The 18021-nt window shown below is 41.6% G+C and overlaps 1 protein-coding gene across 1 annotated transcript in view; it reads left to right on the top strand.

Moving 5' to 3' along the window:
• LOC131840848 (leucine-rich repeat serine/threonine-protein kinase 1) overlaps positions 1-18021 on the top strand; it is a 94372-nt gene that overhangs the window by 56571 nt on the left and 19780 nt on the right. The window contains exons 35-44 of the mRNA XM_059189042.1: positions 2227-2349; positions 3540-3721; positions 5409-5538; positions 6824-6981; positions 8279-8469; positions 9843-9972; positions 10710-10809; positions 11878-11993; positions 13293-13449; positions 13665-13825. Coding sequence (XP_059045025.1) covers positions 2227-2349; positions 3540-3721; positions 5409-5538; positions 6824-6981; positions 8279-8469; positions 9843-9972; positions 10710-10809; positions 11878-11993; positions 13293-13449; positions 13665-13825 — 1448 coding nt within the window. The remainder of the gene's footprint in view (positions 1-2226; positions 2350-3539; positions 3722-5408; positions 5539-6823; positions 6982-8278; positions 8470-9842; positions 9973-10709; positions 10810-11877; positions 11994-13292; positions 13450-13664; positions 13826-18021) is intronic.

Below are 18021 nucleotides of genomic sequence, written 5' to 3'. Positions count from 1 at the left end.
ATAGGAATGATTATTATACCGGATGCGGATACGGATGCGGATCAGGCCACTATGTTCCTACACGAGAACGGTCAGTACCCTCCATGAGGGATGTTATGGATATGGATAGGTTTCGGATATAGGAATGATTATTATACCGGATGCGGATACGGATGCGGATCAGGCCACCATGTTCCTACACGAGAACGGTCAGTACCCTCCATGAGGGATGTTATGGATATGGATAGGTTTCGGATATAGGAATGATTATTATACCGGATGCGGATACGGATGCGGATCAGGCCACCATGTTCCTACACGAGAACGGTCAGTACCCTCCATGAGGGATGTTATGGATATGAAATTTCGGATACGGATAGGTTTCGGATATAGGAATGATTATTATACCGGACACGGATATGAAATTATTTCGGATTATCCGTTAGTTTCGGATAATATCGGTTACGGATATTAATGTTTTAATGAATTTCAAAAGTAAAATACAAATAGCTAATATAATGATTACATAACGTGTCTCAATTACGCTCCGCTTCTATCCGATATTGTCCGAAACTTTTATTTCGGATTCGGTTACGGTTACGAATATTTTTTTATATCCATGCCTGCCCTCCATACATACATGACAGTAGAAAGTGTTCTATACATAACTAGCTTTTGCCCGCGGCTTCGCTCGCGTCGATTTATCCCTTTAGGGGTGGAATTTATCAAAATCCTTTCTTAGCGGGTGCCTACGTCATAGTAGCTTTATGCAAGCAAAGTCTCAGCTCGATCGGTTTAAAATTGACGAAGTTTCATACAAACTTTCATCCCCTATTTTAGCCCCTTGGGGATTGAATTAAACAAAATCCTTTCTTAGCGGATGCCTACGTCGTAACATCTACCTGCATGCCAAATTTCAGCCCAATCCGTCCAGTGGTTTGGGCTGTGCGTTGATAGATCACTATGTCAGTCACCTTTGAGTTATATATATTTAGATAGTGTTAAGAAAAACTCTGCTATCAAAAATGTTGAGAAGAAACGTGGAAGTGTGTGAGGGATAAAGTCAGTCGTACCTTTTAGATGCGAGGTTCTCACTGATCTTCAGCTCGTATCAGGGTCCAGGGGGTAATAGTACTTTTTTTTTTTTTTGTGGATGATAATGAAATAGTGCACCCGCCTGCGCTAACGGATTACGCTGGCGGCGCACCAGTGGAGGATGATAAGATGAACATGAGGTCAGGTCAATTAGCCCATCGTGACAAATTCACCAGGAATTTAACACGATGGTTTCCAGGGGGAACCGCGTGGAGGTCGACCTGACATGGTACATTGCTAGCAATGAGTTCATCAGTTCACATTACTAACAATCCCCTTTCCCCCCGGGTAATAGTACTATATCACTTTGTTCAGCTCGTATCAGGGTCCAGGGGGTAATAGCACTAACCGACCTCCTGAACACCCAAACCTTCATTAGTAATTTCACCACAATAGTCATACTATCTATAAAATCATGTTGTCCTGGTACTTTGCTAGCTGCAAACAAGCACGTGAATGACATTGCCAATTGTCTGCCTCGGTTCAACCATTACTAATAGAGGTGTAGTAAAGGGGTCGCTACTCCTTGACCTCCCTGACCCACCGACCCCCTGAACCTTCAAGCCTTCTTCAGTAATTTCATTGCAGTAGTCAAACTGTCTATAAAATCATGTTGTCCTGGTACTTTGCTAGCTGCAAACAAGCACGTGAATGACATTGCCAATTGTCTGCCTCAGTTCAACCATTACTAATAGAGGTATAGTAACGGGGTCCCTACCCCTTGACCTCCCTGACCCACCGACCCCCTGAACCTTCAAGCCTTCTTCAGTAATTTCATCGCAGTAGTCATATTATCTATAAAATCATGTTATCCTGGTACTTTGCTAGCTGCAAACAAGCACGTGAATGACATTGCCAATTGTCTGCCTCGGTTCAACCATTACTAATAGAGGTATAGTAACGGGGTCCCTACCCCTTGACCTCCCTGACCCACCGACCCCCTGAACCTTCAAGCCTTCTTCAGTATGTTATCCTGGTACTTTGCTAGCTGCAAACAAACACGCGAACGATATTGCCAAGAGTCTGCCTCGGTAAACCATGACTAATAGGGGGGTAGTGAAGGGGGGACCCTTCCCTACCTCCCCCCCGAACTCTTGACCCCCTGCCCCCCCTGCCCCCCGACCCCCCTGACCCCCCTGTGTGTGCGTGCAGGCGTGGTGCTGCACTACGACGACGCGACCCTGAAGGAGCTGTACTTCGTGCGGCCGCAGTGGCTGTGCGACGTGCTCGCCCACGTCGTCACCGTCCGGGAGATCAACCCGTTTGCTAACAACGGTATGTATATATGTACATACATACAAATACATACATCATAGTATATATATTATATATTGTATGTATGTTGTGTTGACGACCTCGGTGGTCTAGCGGTCTGGCACATCGCTTTACGTCCGATGGTCGCGAGTTCGATTCCTCGCACGGCACAAACATTTGTATTCATAAGTATGATTGTTTGTATCGGTCTGGCTGTTTTATATATATAATATGGATGTATTTACAAAAAAAAAACTATGTATTTATATCAGTTGTCTAGTACCCATAACACAAGCTCTGCTTATCATGGTACTTTACTATAATAACAATGATAATAATCATTTATTCAGCATAAAAAAGAGTACAGAGTAAAAAAGAAAACTTAAATAATAATAATCGTCTATGCTGAAAAGGCTTCCACTCAGCTGGTGCCGCAGCGTGTCACTACAGCGCTGATTTTCAGTGGAGCCATTTGAAAAAAAGAAAAAAGAAATAGCATTCGTGATGAATTTAAATATCTAAAATGAAGAATCAGTTAAATGGATGAATTATAAGTATGTGTGATAAATAGAAGAAAAATATATAAGTATAAAAAAGTGTTGATAGAAAGACTTGTGTAATATAATATAGCTTGAATATATTTATTTATTTAATCAATATATATGTATATATGACTACTGTATTTATCTGCCACGTTTAAGATTTTTGTACTTTAAGTAAATTTTTTTTAAAATGATGTTTAAAAGACGAAACTAACTGAATAGTATTTTGAATCGGGGGTGGTAAATTGTTCCAGCATTTCTACTACTTATTTTATACTAGATAGGGCTGTGTCAATTATCCAGGGTTATTTATTTATATGAATACTAGCTGTCCCGACAAACGTTGTTTTGCCTTAAAATAAAAAAAAAATTAGGGGTGGACTACCCCTAACATTTAGGGGGATGAAAAATAGATGTTGGCCAATTCTCAGACCTACTCAATACGCTCACAAAATGTCATGAGAATCGGTCAAGCCGTTTCGGAGGAGTATGGGAACGAAAACTGTGACACGAGAATTTTATATATAAGATATATATATATATATATATATGTATTTACGAAAAATATATATATCTATGTATTTGTATCAGTTGTCTAGTACCCATCACAAGCTTTAGCTAGCTTAACTTGGCTTAATCGCCACTGGGGCGATATTCCGTGTCGTCCAGGTATAATGAAAGTGGAGGACCTGGCGCACGTGTTCAAGGCGTCCCCGCTGCTGTCCCGCGGCGAGGAGGCGTGCTCGTTGGCCGCCTCGTTGCTGAACAAGTTCGAGCTGGCGCTGTGCTGGGACGCTCGTCTGCTGCTCGTGCCGCCGCTGCTGCCCGACCGGGAGCCACCCGCGCCCCAGGTAACACCCTATACACTGTTGTAATTTTTTTTTTTTTTATATTCAAATACATTTTTCCACAGACCGAATATGTCTCCGTGCCTTTTTTAATTTACTTTAATATTATTATATTTATTTAATTTCCACTTTTGTACAACTCCAGCCGAGATGTTACAATTTGCCTAACAGTGACACCGAGGCAGACCTTATCCGTCTGGCCCAGAACCACCGCTGGCCGGCCGGGTGAGTTGACAACATGCAGTGTCACCCATCTTTATTTGGAGGATTAGATTTATCAATATGCATATACAATTATATAAATCTTACACTACTACTAATTTCACAGTTTTCATTACATTGTGCAATGTAAGAATTCATAATGTAACAATACACATTATGAATTCTTACACTGCATATACAATTATATGAAATCTTATTTTAACACTATTTTCAAAGTTCACTATTTGTTATAGTCCAGGTTTTGTTTAATTATTGATTGTTTAATTTCACAGTTCACTTTTTGTCGTAATTCGGCAATTTTTTTTTCCCTTTTTCACTTCCCTTTCCCCTTTTTTTTTTTCTTTTTTTTCTTTTTTTTTTATAGTTTGTAGTTGTAGTTTTACTTCATTTGTTCACTAGATGTGCCCGCGACTTCGTCCGCGTAAATTGTCGATACTTCCATATAAGATTTTATAATAAACTGCCAGAATCTGCATTAAATCTGACAGAGAGGCAATTCAAATCTTATATTAAACAATTTTTATGTAAGAAAGCCTATTACAGGATAGACGAATTCATAGATGACAACATATCAAGTAAATAATTAGTTTATTAGCATACAACGTTATAATTTTATTTTCCCATTGCTTTCTTGATTTAATTGATTGATTTTAGAAATATGAAAGCGTAGCGGTTTTTGTATGGCCGCATGCATTCTTATGTAAAATGTGAATACTATAACTATCAGATGGCAATTGTGAGTAGCTATGACGTGGTCTAGTGTTTTGAGTAGTCATGCTCACTAAAATGTCCAGACTTGTGGCGGCGTGGTGGGCCGGGTCATTGCGCTCCCTAAAATATGGTCGAGCGCAGTGATGGCTGGCTCATCCGTCATACTCGTGAACTAGTGCTGCTTGTAGGGACTGGTCTGCTCTAATCACTATGACTGATTTCCTCTTATTAATTGTTCAACCAGTTGGTTATGTATTCTATATTTTTTCTATTTGAGTATTTAATTGAATTAGTGCTAATTGGTGGTTTGTATTCACACACTTAAACTTAAAAATGTAAAGTAATAATAAAATTATTTAAAAGAGCAACACGCAAGTTTCTTGCTCGTTCTTCTTGTGATGAGACAGCTTTCCAAACGAGCGGTAGATTAAAAAATGTAATGACTATTCAAAAGTGCTTCAATGTAAGTTTATTTGAATAAATGATTTTCTATTTTCTATTCTATTCTACAAGCTTTCATCTCCCCTTTCGACCCTGTAAAACCCTTTTTTTAATTAAATTATTAAACGGTTATTTCAATATTATAAACAGATACTCCAATTTTATTTATATGTATAGATGTATAGATATACCGTACAGAGATCGAAGTAAATATAGCAATTGGTGCATCCCTACAAGCAGTAAATAGAGAAAAAGTAAAAAAACTAACAAATAAATAGGGAAAAAGTAATATTCCCCATACAAATGTATGTTGTAGTTGCCGTTGCGGTCACGTGCCTGGCCGTCAGGGCGCCGCCCCTGGCCGCTGGGGGCTGCGGGGCCCGTGGGGGCTGTGGGGACTGCTGGGGCTCTGCAGTCCAGGGCCACGGACTCGCCCACGCTCATCAGTATGTAAATTACACATTCTATGCTTCAGACTATCTAGGAGTTCATGTTGTCCTGGTACTTTGACTGTAGTATCGCAGTACATTTCCAACTACACAATACGCTTACCTGCATGATGATAAGTGGTAACCGTCGTCATTACAGAGGACTAAGATGTCATGTCTCTTATCCTGTAATTGCACTATTATATTTTATGATTCAGACTATCTAGTAGTTCATGTTGTCCTGGTACTTCGACTGTAGTATTGCAGTATATTTTCTATTTTGTGCAACGAAGATGGTACCACTTACCATCAAACATCCAGTCTGATGGTAAGTGGTAACCGTCGTCTATATACATGAACAGCACTATATCACGTTATCACGTTACGTACATAGTATTCACATGTTGCTATTCCGCACTTCTAAGATGCTTTCGTTCCCTGCAATTTCACTATTGTGTTACTTCACACTATCTAGTAGTTCATGTTGTCCTGGTACTTTGACTGTAGTATCGCAGTACATTTCCTACTAAATAATACGCTTACCTGCATGATGGTAAGTGGTAACCGTCGTGATTCCAGAGAACTAAGGTGTCATATCTCTTATCCTGTAATTGCACTATTATATTTTATGATTTAGACTATCTAGTAGTTCATGTTGTCCTGGTACTTTGACTGTAATATCGCAGTATAATTTCCTCTCTGTACCACGACGATGATGATCAAACATACATCCCGCCTGATGGTTAGTGGTAACCGTCGCTTGTATACCTATGGTATTCGTATATGGCTATTCTGGAGGTCTAAAATTAAGCGATTTTTTTTAGTTAGATGTTTTTTGTACTCTATAATTTTATTATTAAATTTTTACTTTAAACTGAACCTATGAATTTATGTTGTCCTGGTACTTTCACTGTGTGTAATAATTATACTGCTAGGCTAGTGTTATAATACACTAACAACTCGCCCCGGCTTCGCACGGGTGTATATGTATTATACATATAAACCTTCCTCTCGAATCACTCTATCTATTAAAAAAACCGCTTCAAAATTCGTTGCGTAGTTTTAAAGATTTAAGCATACATAGGGACGGACAACGATAGCGACTTTGTTTTATATTATGTAATGATGTATACCCGTGCGAAGCCGGGACGAGTGGTTAGTTGATATATAATTTTGTAACTGGAGTTTCTAAATATAACCTGCTTTACATGGCAAATGAATTAAATGCATCGTGCGAGGAATCGAACCCGCGACGGCCTCGGTCGTTCGCACGATGGTGAGTGAGCGGTGGCGGGTGGTGCAGACGAGCCGGCGGTGCGGGTGGTGGCGCAGGCGCCGCGCGCGCTGTGGAGGCTGCTGGCGGCGTCGTACGTGCCGCGAGGGTTCTGGCCGCGCCTGGCCGCGAGACTGCTGGCAGACCCCGCCCTCACGGCCGCCGCGCTGCAGCTCTACCAGCACCAGGTACACCCCACACTGCTGGCGGCGTCGTACGTGCCGCGAGGGTTCTGGCCGCGCCTGGCCGCGAGACTGCTGGCAGACCCCGCCCTCACGGCCGCCGCGCTGCAGCTCTACCAGCACCAGGTACACCCCACACTGCTGGCGGCGTCGTACGTGCCGCGAGGGTTCTGGCCGCGCCTGGCCGCGAGACTGCTGGCAGACCCCGCCCTCACGGCCGCCGCGCTGCAGCTCTACCAGCACCAGGTACACCCCACACTGCTGGCGGCGTCGTACGTGCCGCGAGGGTTCTGGCCGCGCCTGGCCGCGAGACTGCTGGCAGACCCCGCCCTCACGGCCGCCGCGCTGCAGCTCTACCAGCACCAGGTACACCCCACACTGCTGGCGGCGTCGTACGTGCCGCGAGGGTTCTGGCCGCGCCTGGCCGCGAGACTGCTGGCAGACCCCGCCCTCACGGCCGCCGCGCTGCAGCTCTACCAGCACCAGGTACACCCCACACTGCTGGCGGCGTCGTACGTGCCGCGAGGGTTCTGGCCGCGCCTGGCCGCGAGACTGCTGGCAGACCCCGCCCTCACGGCCGCCGCGCTGCAGCTCTACCAGCACCAGGTACACCCCACACTGCTGGCGGCGTCGTACGTGCCGCGAGGGTTCTGGCCGCGCCTGGCCGCGAGACTGCTGGCAGACCCCGCCCTCACGGCCGCCGCGCTGCAGCTCTACCAGCACCAGGTACACCCCACACTGCTGGCGGCGTCGTACGTGCCGCGAGGGTTCTGGCCGCGCCTGGCCGCGAGACTGCTGGCAGACCCCGCCCTCACGGCCGCCGCGCTGCAGCTCTACCAGCACCAGGTACACCCCACACTGCTGGCGGCGTCGTACGTGCCGCGAGGGTTCTGGCCGCGCCTGGCCGCGAGACTGCTGGCAGACCCCGCCCTCACGGCCGCCGCGCTGCAGCTCTACCAGCACCAGGTACACCCCACACCGACAGTGGCCACGCCTGCTGGCAGACTCTTATGATATATCAAATCTACCATCAGTTCGGAATGATATCGAGATGAGAAGAACTGACAAGAAACTCAGCTCGTATTCTTTTCAAATAAATGTTATACATGTTTACAATAATACAGATTCATTTAAATTCAAATTTGGGAGAATAGAGTGACCACCAGCATATGATATTACAATTTTGCCGAAACGAAATAATCTATTCAGTAACCCGAACAGACCAGTCCCCACAAGCAGCACCCGTTCACGAGTATGACGGCCATCAATCCCATTCCCTAAATTAACAATTGTATAACTCCAGATCGAGTCGGACGAGGCGCTGACCAAGGCGTTGGACCTGAACTGGGCGTGGAAGCTGTGGAAGACTGGTATGAAGCTGGTGTGCGGCGAGCTGACGCTGCTCGCGCTGAGGGAGCTGCCGCCCAGGAAGGACGCCATCCTCGGAGCCTGCGTCGACGAGGACCTCACGGATGAAGTTTATAACGACATCAAGTTTGTATATTACAGTAATTGTTGAGTGAAAATTAAAATAATAATCTCAGGACAATTCACACAGCGACATCTAGACCCAAGTTAAGCTAGCTAAAGCTAGTGTTATGGGTACTAGACAACCTTTTTTTTAATGATGATAATGGAATAGTGCACCCGCCTGCGCTAACGGTTTACTGGCGGGGCACCAGTGGAGGATGATAAGAACATGAGGTCAGGTCAGTTAGCACATCGTGACAAATTCACCAGGAATGTATAATGATGGTTTCCAGGGGAACTGCATGGAGGTCAACCTGACATGGTACTAGCAATGTACCATGTCAGGAATGGGGTCCACATTACTAACAATCCCCATTCCCCCACTCGACAAACTTTGCATAAGGCTGGACGTAAACTAAACGGCAACACTCCAGTAAAAGTACCAAGATAACATGAAGCAGTAGAAGGTATGAAATTATACTAGCCAACTTCGTCTGCATCACACTTACACAACATATGTTTTTAAATTATAGCCTACTAGTTACTCGCCCCGGTTTCGCACGGGTGTACATGTATCTAAATATATATAACTCAAAGGAGACTGACATAGTGATCTATCAACGCACAGCCCAAACCACTGGACGGATCGGGCTGAAATTTGGCATGCAGGTAGATGTTATGACGTAGGCATCCGCTAAGAAAGGATTTTGTTTAATTCTACCCCCAAGGGGCTAAAATAGGGGATGAAAGTTTGTATGAAACTTTGTCAATTTTAAACCGATCGAGCTGAGACTTTGCTTGCATAAAGCTACTATGACGTAGGCACCCGCTAAGAAAGGATTTTGATAAATTCTACCCCCAAGGGGATAAATTGATTGTGATTATAATTGAAGCTGCGGACAAAAGCTAGTTATACATATAAACCTTCCTCTTGAATCACTCTATCTATTAAAAAAACCGCTACAAAATCCGTTGCGTAGTTTTAAAGATTTAATCATACATAGGGACGGACAGCGACAGCGACTTTGTTTTATACTATGTAATGATGTGTTATTCAGATGTATAAGCTATATTACTGTAAAGTTCATCAAAATACGTTCTGTAGTTTTTGCGTGAAAGAGTACACTAACAAATTTCCGCATCATAATCATCATTACATAGTATAAAACAAAGTCGCTGTCGCTGTCTGTCGCTATGTATGCTTAAATCTTTGAAACTACGCAACGGATTTTGTAGCTGTTTTTTTAATAGATAGAGTGATTCAAGAGGAAGGTTTATATGTATAATACATGTACACCCGGGCGAAGCCGGGGCGTGTAACTAGTTTATTAGTAAGATTATTATTTCACATTATTTATAGCACCATTGTTTGTTAACGTATGCCGTTCTCATCTCAGGTTCAGGGTGCGTCAGGAAGGGGCCTGGTGCGACCTGGAGGTGCAGGCGTCCACCTGCATCGAGATCATGCTGCCAGCGCAGGTGTGCGTCGTGAAGAGGGATGATGGACTGCCTATAGCTGGCTACCAGGTCACAAGGATTATTTTTTTAATACTTCATAATGCTACCGAAGATCAACGGCAAGCAAGCAAAAAGTCAAGCAAGCAATTAAAATTAAAATTCAAAATATCTCTATTCATGCAGGTCTATTAATTATACTAATTTATATACCCCTAATTCATAATGGTAGTTCACCCCAAAACATTTTTCTTTATTTCGAAAAAAAAAATGTTTTTATGTGGCATTATAAATACATACATTCCTAAATTTTCACCCTTCTATCACCAACCCCTATTTTTTAATAGCGATATTAATTTACGTGGCATAACAACGTTTGCAGCTAGTATCAAATTCAAAATATCTTTATTCATGTAGGTCTATTATGACTCTTATGATATGTCAAATCTACCGTCAGTTCGGAATGATTTCAAGATGAGAGCTGACATGAAACTCAGCTCGTATTCTTTTTAAATAAATGTTTACAATAATACATTATCATCAGCCCGGAAGACGTCTACAGCTGGACATAGACCTCCCCCAAAGATCTCCACGACGATCGGTCCTGCGCTGCTCGCATCCAATGCCTTCCAGCGATCTTGACCAGATCGTCAGTCCACCATGCTGGAGGCCTTCCCACTGCGTCTTCCGGTCCGTGGTCGCCACTCAAGGACTTTACTGCCCCAACGGCCATCTGTCTCGTCAATAATACAGATTCATTTAAATTCAAATTCGGGATGGAAATTTTGTTACAAACGTTGTATGTACAGAGCATCAGTCTGGAACCGAACCCTGAGACGTTGGCGAAGGTGCTAGCGCTGGTGTCCGACCACGTGGACCTGCTGCTTGAGGACTGGTACCCGTCACTTGGTGAGGCTCCCAAATGGTCATAGTGTAAGAAGCACTAATTATGGTGATGACTGAGGCTTTGAAGCCGGCTACCGCAAGGGAAACCCCAAGTAGCGCCCGTGACTTGTGATACGGGTGTAGGTTTATAAGGCCCTTTTAGAATACATTAACACTCACCTTCACAACTTGCAGCTTCCCCCCAGGCCCAACTAAGACCGGGATAAACCCATTGCTAATACAATTCACTTTAGTATACAAAACACAACCTGCACCCTCTGCGCTCGTCGACTGAATGCCGCGACTCACGCAACGAAAGAGGATTATTCAACTACCGACCTCCGTATTTATAGACCAAAGTCAGTGTAGTAGGTCGGTCTATACATACTAGATGGCGCTATTTACAATATTCGTAATAATCCTTACATTGGGTACTTCATTAGTACTAAACACATCACATTAATATCTTTTTAAAATATCTGATATTTCTACAATATTGATGTGAACTCTAACAATAGTAAGGGCAGAGGAAGGCCGAAAGATGGACTGTGTGAAAGATGATATGATAAGAGGTAAGACCCCCAGTGAATAACGAGATGACTGCGAACAGAGATGAATGGAAGAGAACAACATATTACGACCACAAGTAAATGAGATAATAATAATAATAATCTCAGGACAATTCACACAGCGCCATCTAGACCCAAGTTAAGCTAGCTAAAGCTTGTGTTATGGGTACTAGACAACTGATACATATACAATATACATAGATATATTTTTTTCTAAATAAATACATATTATACATAGAAAACACCCAGACCGATACAAACAATCATACTCATGAATACAAATGTTTGTGCCGTGTGAGGAATCGAACCCGCGACCATCGGTCGTAAATCGGTGTGCTAAACCACTACACCACCGAGGTCGTCAAAGGAAGAAACAGATGATGATCATATGTATTTCCAAAAGAAAATGTCTGTATTTCTATATCAGTTGTCTAGTACCCATAACACAAGCTCTGCTTAGCTTGGGACTAGATGGCGCTGTGTGGAGTGTCCGGGCTCGTTATACAGCCACACGTGGTGACAGGGACCCGGTTCGTGCACACGTCGGAGGGGCGGTGCCTCATCACGCGCGTGGTGCCGTGCCCCGCCTGCATGAGGGACGCCGCCCGGGGACTCGACCACCACCAACACCTGCAACAGGTCTCAAACTCAATTCTTCATTTAGATAACACCACTTTTACTAAGTTCTTTATAGTTGAAACCTTCTTTATTACATAGTATAAAATAAAGTCGCTGTCGCTGTCTGTCCGTCCCTGATACTCATACATGGATCCCTTTGACTTGTGACGACATAAATTTTAATATTATTGCCGTTATATATATATAGGACCAGTTTTTACAGTCCACCTAAGTTTGAAATATCTCCGAATGGGATCCCATAATCATCATTACATAGTATAAAACAAAGTCGCTGTCGCTGTCTGTCCCTATGTGTGCTTAAATCTTTAAAACTACGCAACGGATTTTGTATCAGTTTTTTTAATAGATAGAGTGATTCAAGAGAAAGGTTTATATGTATAATACATGTACACCCGTGCGAAGCCGGGGCGAGTTTCATACTCGCCCCGGCTTCGCACTTCGGACTGTGTTCTGAGGAATTGTTCGACATGATGCCTACGGCTACCTTTTACCATCGCACCGCTCGCCATCGACAGGGAATTCATCCCCACACGCTGGAACCTAAGTGGTCTCGGACAGTGCGGTTTCAGAGGAGCTTCCTCCCGCGTACACTTACATTGTGGAATGAACTTCTTGCCGAGGTTTTCTCACGAGACTACAGCATGGGGTTTTTCAAAAAGGGTATATTAAGGTTTCTTAAGGGTCGGCAACACGTATGTGACACCCTTAGTGCTTCGGGCGTCCATAGGCTACGGTAACCGTTAACCATCAGATGGGCCGTATGCTTGTATGCCACCAACTAGTATAAAAAAATTTAAAGAGGAAGGTTTATATGTATAATACATGTATAATTATACTTGATTTTTATATTTATTTGAAATCTGAGGAATTGTTCGGATTAACCAGCTGCTGAGTTTCACCACCAGAAACTAAAATACCATCCTGATCATCTGGATGAATGGCGGTCCTCCACAGTGCGGTTTTCTAGAAACTTCGCAACGCACAACCACATTATGGAATCACCTTCCAGCAATGGTATTTCCGAACCGATACGATTGAAATCTTCAAAGAGCTTATTCCTTTTTAAAAGGCCGACAACGTACTTGCAATTCCCCTGGTCTTTCGGTTGCTCATGGGCGGCAGTAATCACTTAGGTGAGCCGCAAGCACGATTCTTCCCTATGCTATATTGAAAGTCAAAAATGTAAACTAACATTTTTTTTGTATAGAAATGGATCAAAAAAAGCACACCACAAATTTTCGTTCATAAAAAATATTAATGTCAGGAAAAGTTTGTATAATATATGTTTGAACGTTCCAGGCGTTCAGACAGCTGGAGCTGGGCGCGGGGGACGACGGTGACGGCGGGGGGGCGGGGGGCGAGGGGGGCGCGGGGGATGCGGGGGGAGGCAGGCCGCGACTGTCGCAGGAGTCGCGCGCGTCGGACGGCGACAGTGGCGTGGGGGCAGAGTCCAACGGTGAGTATATATGTATATTTATATAATTTAAACAAAACTCCTTACTTGGATTCCCTTTACATTAGATTTGTGAGTACCTTGGCTTTAGCACCGGCTACAGTGGTGCTTTTTTTTTATTTTAGAAAATGAAAGTTAAATTCCACGCGGACGAAGTTGCAGCGAACAGCTAGTTTATAATATTAAAATAATATATATATGTACAATGTTGTTTGTAGCGTCGTCCCGGCTGGGCTCGGTGGAGGGCGTGATACGTCCTCCGAGCGTGGTAGTATACGCCTGGACGGTTGAGGAGGCCATCCTGGCGGCCTGCACCTCCGCGCAGCTGCACTGTGTCGCCCACGGACACGTGCGGCACAGGGACGTCGCGCCGGACACCGTGAGTACTACACCCAGGGGGAACACACACGAGAGTGACAGGGGATTGTTAATAATGTGGGGTACTACACCCACGAGAGAGACAGGGGATTGTTAGTGATGTGGACTAATAGTCACCTGGCCAGGGTATAACATTTATGAGAGTGACAGAGGATTGTTATTGTTAGTAACGTGGACTGATAGTCACTCGACCAGGGTACAACACCCACGAGAGTGACAGGGGATATTTGGTAATGTGGGGTACTACACCCATGAGAGTGACAGGGGATTGTTAATAATGTAGAGTACAACACCCACGAGGATTACAGGGGATTGTTAATAATGTAGAGTACAACACCCACGAGGATTACAGGGGGTTGTTGATAATGTAGACTAATAGTCATTTGGCTAGGGTTGATGACAGGGGATTGTCAGTAATGTGGCCTAATGGCTCTGGCTAAAATTAGTCACAATATTTCAACATAGATGGCGCTCTAGTGTTAGGTGATTGAAGCGCATTTACTTTTTTATTTATGATTGTTGTAAAGTCAGTCTTTAATACAGATACGTCAAATCTATACCGGTGTTTTAATTAATAACATATTAGGAAGTTAAACAAACATTATGGTCCTTCAGCCGGATGTGTTTTGTGCAGTTTACAATAATAACTCAGTACATTAAATAATTTACATGAATTACTTCGAGATTTCACTAAAAATAAAAACGTTAATAAAGTGACTGAGAGGTTAGGTATCAGTGACAATAAACTAAAATTAGTGCTAAAAACTCATTTAAGTGTTATTTTATTAAACATTGAACAGTTATAATGGACAAATTAAGTCAATTATTAGCTCTTCAAGAGGAACGATTGGAAATTATTAAAAAATCTCAAATTAATTATGGCAAGACGCCGAAAGCAAGAATTACATTAACTCATGTGGAAACACGATTAGAGAACTTAGAAACAACATGGCAAAGTTTTAGTAGTACTCATGAACATTTAATAACAAATATTTCTAAAGAACAAAGAATCAATTTGAATTATTTTAGTACCAGTGCATATGAAACATGTGAGGAAACATACATAACCTACAAAAGTGATTTAAAAACAAAAATTCAAGATCTTTCTCTCTCAAATTGTACTGCCTTAACAAATACCAGTAAAACAAATGCAGAAATAAAGCTTCCGGTTATTTCTATTCCGCTATTCTCAGGAAGATATACAGATTGGCCGTCATATCATGATTTATTCCAATCTATCATACATACGAATCAATCTCTAGATAATGTTCAGAAACTACACTATTTGAAATCAAGTCTATCAGGCGAAGCTGAGCAATTACTCCGGACAATTTCAGTAACTAGTGAAAATTACATACAAGCATGGGAAATTTTGAGAAATAGATATAACAACAAAAGATATATATCAAATTGCATTTTTAAAAAACTTTTTGGCTTAAGAAATATAAACAATGAAAATGCCATATATATTAAACAATTATTAGATACAACAGTGGAATGTTTGAATTCACTAAAAAACCTGGGATTGCCTACACACAAGTGGGATACAATAATTATTTATTTAACAGTTTCCAAATTAGATCCAGATACTCATCGCCTGTGGGAGCAACAAGTTTCAAATGAAAAAGATGAATTTCCAAATTTTGACAAATTAAAAGAATTTTTAGAAACCAGATTTAAGTCATTAGAGATGACAGATCATACATCCAAGTCAAACAAACAAAAAACATTTCATGGTATAATAGAGACAGTAAAATGTTCATATTGCAAAAGTGCTCATTATATTTACCAATGTAAACAGTTTGCAAACTTACAGTATAAAGAAAAACATGAATTTGTACAAAATAATAATCTGTGTTTTAACTGTTTAATACCAAATCATCAGGCACAAAGATGTATGAGGAAGACGGCTTGTCGTATATGTAATAAAAAGCATCATTCATTGCTTCATCCGGAAAGAAACGAATCTGTAAGGGAAGAATGTCATAAAGACTCAAATCAAAACACAGTATCACATTTTGCATATCAACCTGGTCAAGTACTCTTAGCCACCGCACTAGTAGATGTGACTTCACGTCAGGGACAAACACACATCTACCGTGCCCTCATTGACCAAGGATCACAATCCTCTTTTGTAACAGAGGATTTAGTTCAAACTATGGGTTTGAAGAAGATAAGAATCGACGGGGTAGTGTCAGGTTTGGATGACAGAAATCAACTTCAGACCAAATACATGGTTGAAGTACCACTGCAGTCTAGACACAACCCTAATTTCACAATAATCGTCAAGGCTTCTATTTTAAAGTCTATTACAAAATACTTACCTACACAATCAATCAACATATCTAACTGGCCCGAACTGCAAGAAATTGTATTAGCAGATCCATATTTTAACACACCAAGCAAGGTTCATCTGCTGCTTGGGTCAGAAGTATATTGTAAAATCATAGATATGGGATTGATAAAGAGTCCATCTGGGTATTTAGCTCAAAAAACACACCTGGGCTGGATTCTTTCCGGTGATACTGAGGACAAACAACCTGTAAAACAAAAACAAACAATTAGCATGCATTTATGTGTATGTGATAATGAGTTATTAAGAAAGTTCTGGGAAGTAGAAAATGAAGTACTCACCTGTGAGAGAAAATTAACAAAGGATGAAAAAAGATCTGAGGAGATATATAAAGAGACTACTGTTAGAACAGAATCAGGAAGATATATGGTTAACTTACCTTTCAAGCAGGACGTAATAACTCCAGTAGACAAATGTGGAAGAACAAAGGAAATGGCAACATATAGATTTTTACAATTAGAGAAAAAATTTGCAAACAATAAAAACTTAAAAGAAGAATATAGAAAGGTCATAAAAGAATATGAAGAATTAGGACATATGTCACTAGTTGAGACAGATTATGAAGATAGTATATATTTACCACATCATGCAATAATAAGAGAAGATAAAGATACAACTAAGTTAAGAGTAGTATATGATGCTTCTGCGAAGGGATCCAAAGGACAATCATTGAATGATACCCTTCTTACTGGACCTGTAATACAAAAAGATTTATGTACATTGATTATAGAATGGCGACAGCACAAAATAGCATTAGTTAGTGATATTATTAAAATGTATCGCCAAGTGTTGGTAGCAGAAAATCATACCTCTTACCAACTTATTATTTGGAAAGACAATCCACACGAAGATCTTAAAACATACAAATTGCTGACCTTGACTTTTGGAACGGCAAGTGCTCCATACTTGGCAGTAAGAACTTTAATGCAAGTAGCCGAAGACGAACAAAGCAAATATCCACTGGGTGCAAAAATTGTTAAAAATTCCTTTTACATGGATGATATGATGTCTGGAGCAAGTGATGAAACACAGGCTTTAGAGATTTATCATGAAGTAACTGCTTTGTTAAAGAGTGCTGGTTTTGTACTGCAGAAGTGGTCAAGCAACTCTGACAATCTATTGAAAAAAATAAAACAGAATAGTGAATCAACTGAAAGTTACGAAATAAAATTTGATCAAATTATTAAAATTTTAGGAATTTCATGGGACAGAAATGATGATAAATTTAAAATTTCAGTAAACCTACCAGAAGTAATGAAACCCATAACAAAACGCAACATTTTATCTGACGTAGCTAGACTATTTGACCCCTTTGGCTGGCTCTCCCCTGTGATTATTAAAGCTAAAATATTAATACAAAAATTATGGTTATCAAATGCAGAATGGGATGAAGAGATATCACATGACATAGCACGAGAATGGTTACATTTTAGAAATCAATTATATACACTACAAAATATACAGATAGATAGATGGCTTCATATACATCCAGAAAATGAACGAATTGAGCTTGTTGGATTTGCTGACGCATCAATTTCTGCCTATGCTGCCGTAGTTTACGTGAGAGTCATACAAGGAGAAAATGTAACAGTTAACATTCTTGAAAGTAAAACAAAGGTAGCACCTCTGAAACAAATTTCGATAGCAAGATTAGAATTATGTGCTGCTGTTCTTTTGGCGAAACTTCTGTCAGAAGCAAACAACATAATGAAATCTAAGGTACCTAAAAATCAAGTTTATGCATATACAGACTCAACGGTAGTCCTGGCTTGGATACAATCACAACCAATCAGATGGCAAACTTTTGTAGCAAACCGTATAACAGAAATACAAACACGTCTGGA

Source organism: Achroia grisella, unplaced genomic scaffold (genome assembly GCF_030625045.1).
Source record: "Achroia grisella isolate CSIRO2021 unplaced genomic scaffold, CSIRO_AGI_Agris_v1 utg149, whole genome shotgun sequence".
Taxonomy (NCBI): Eukaryota; Metazoa; Arthropoda; class Insecta; order Lepidoptera; family Pyralidae; genus Achroia; species Achroia grisella.
Note: the sequence above shows the minus strand (reverse complement) of the source record. Positions and strands in the feature narration are given on the sequence as shown.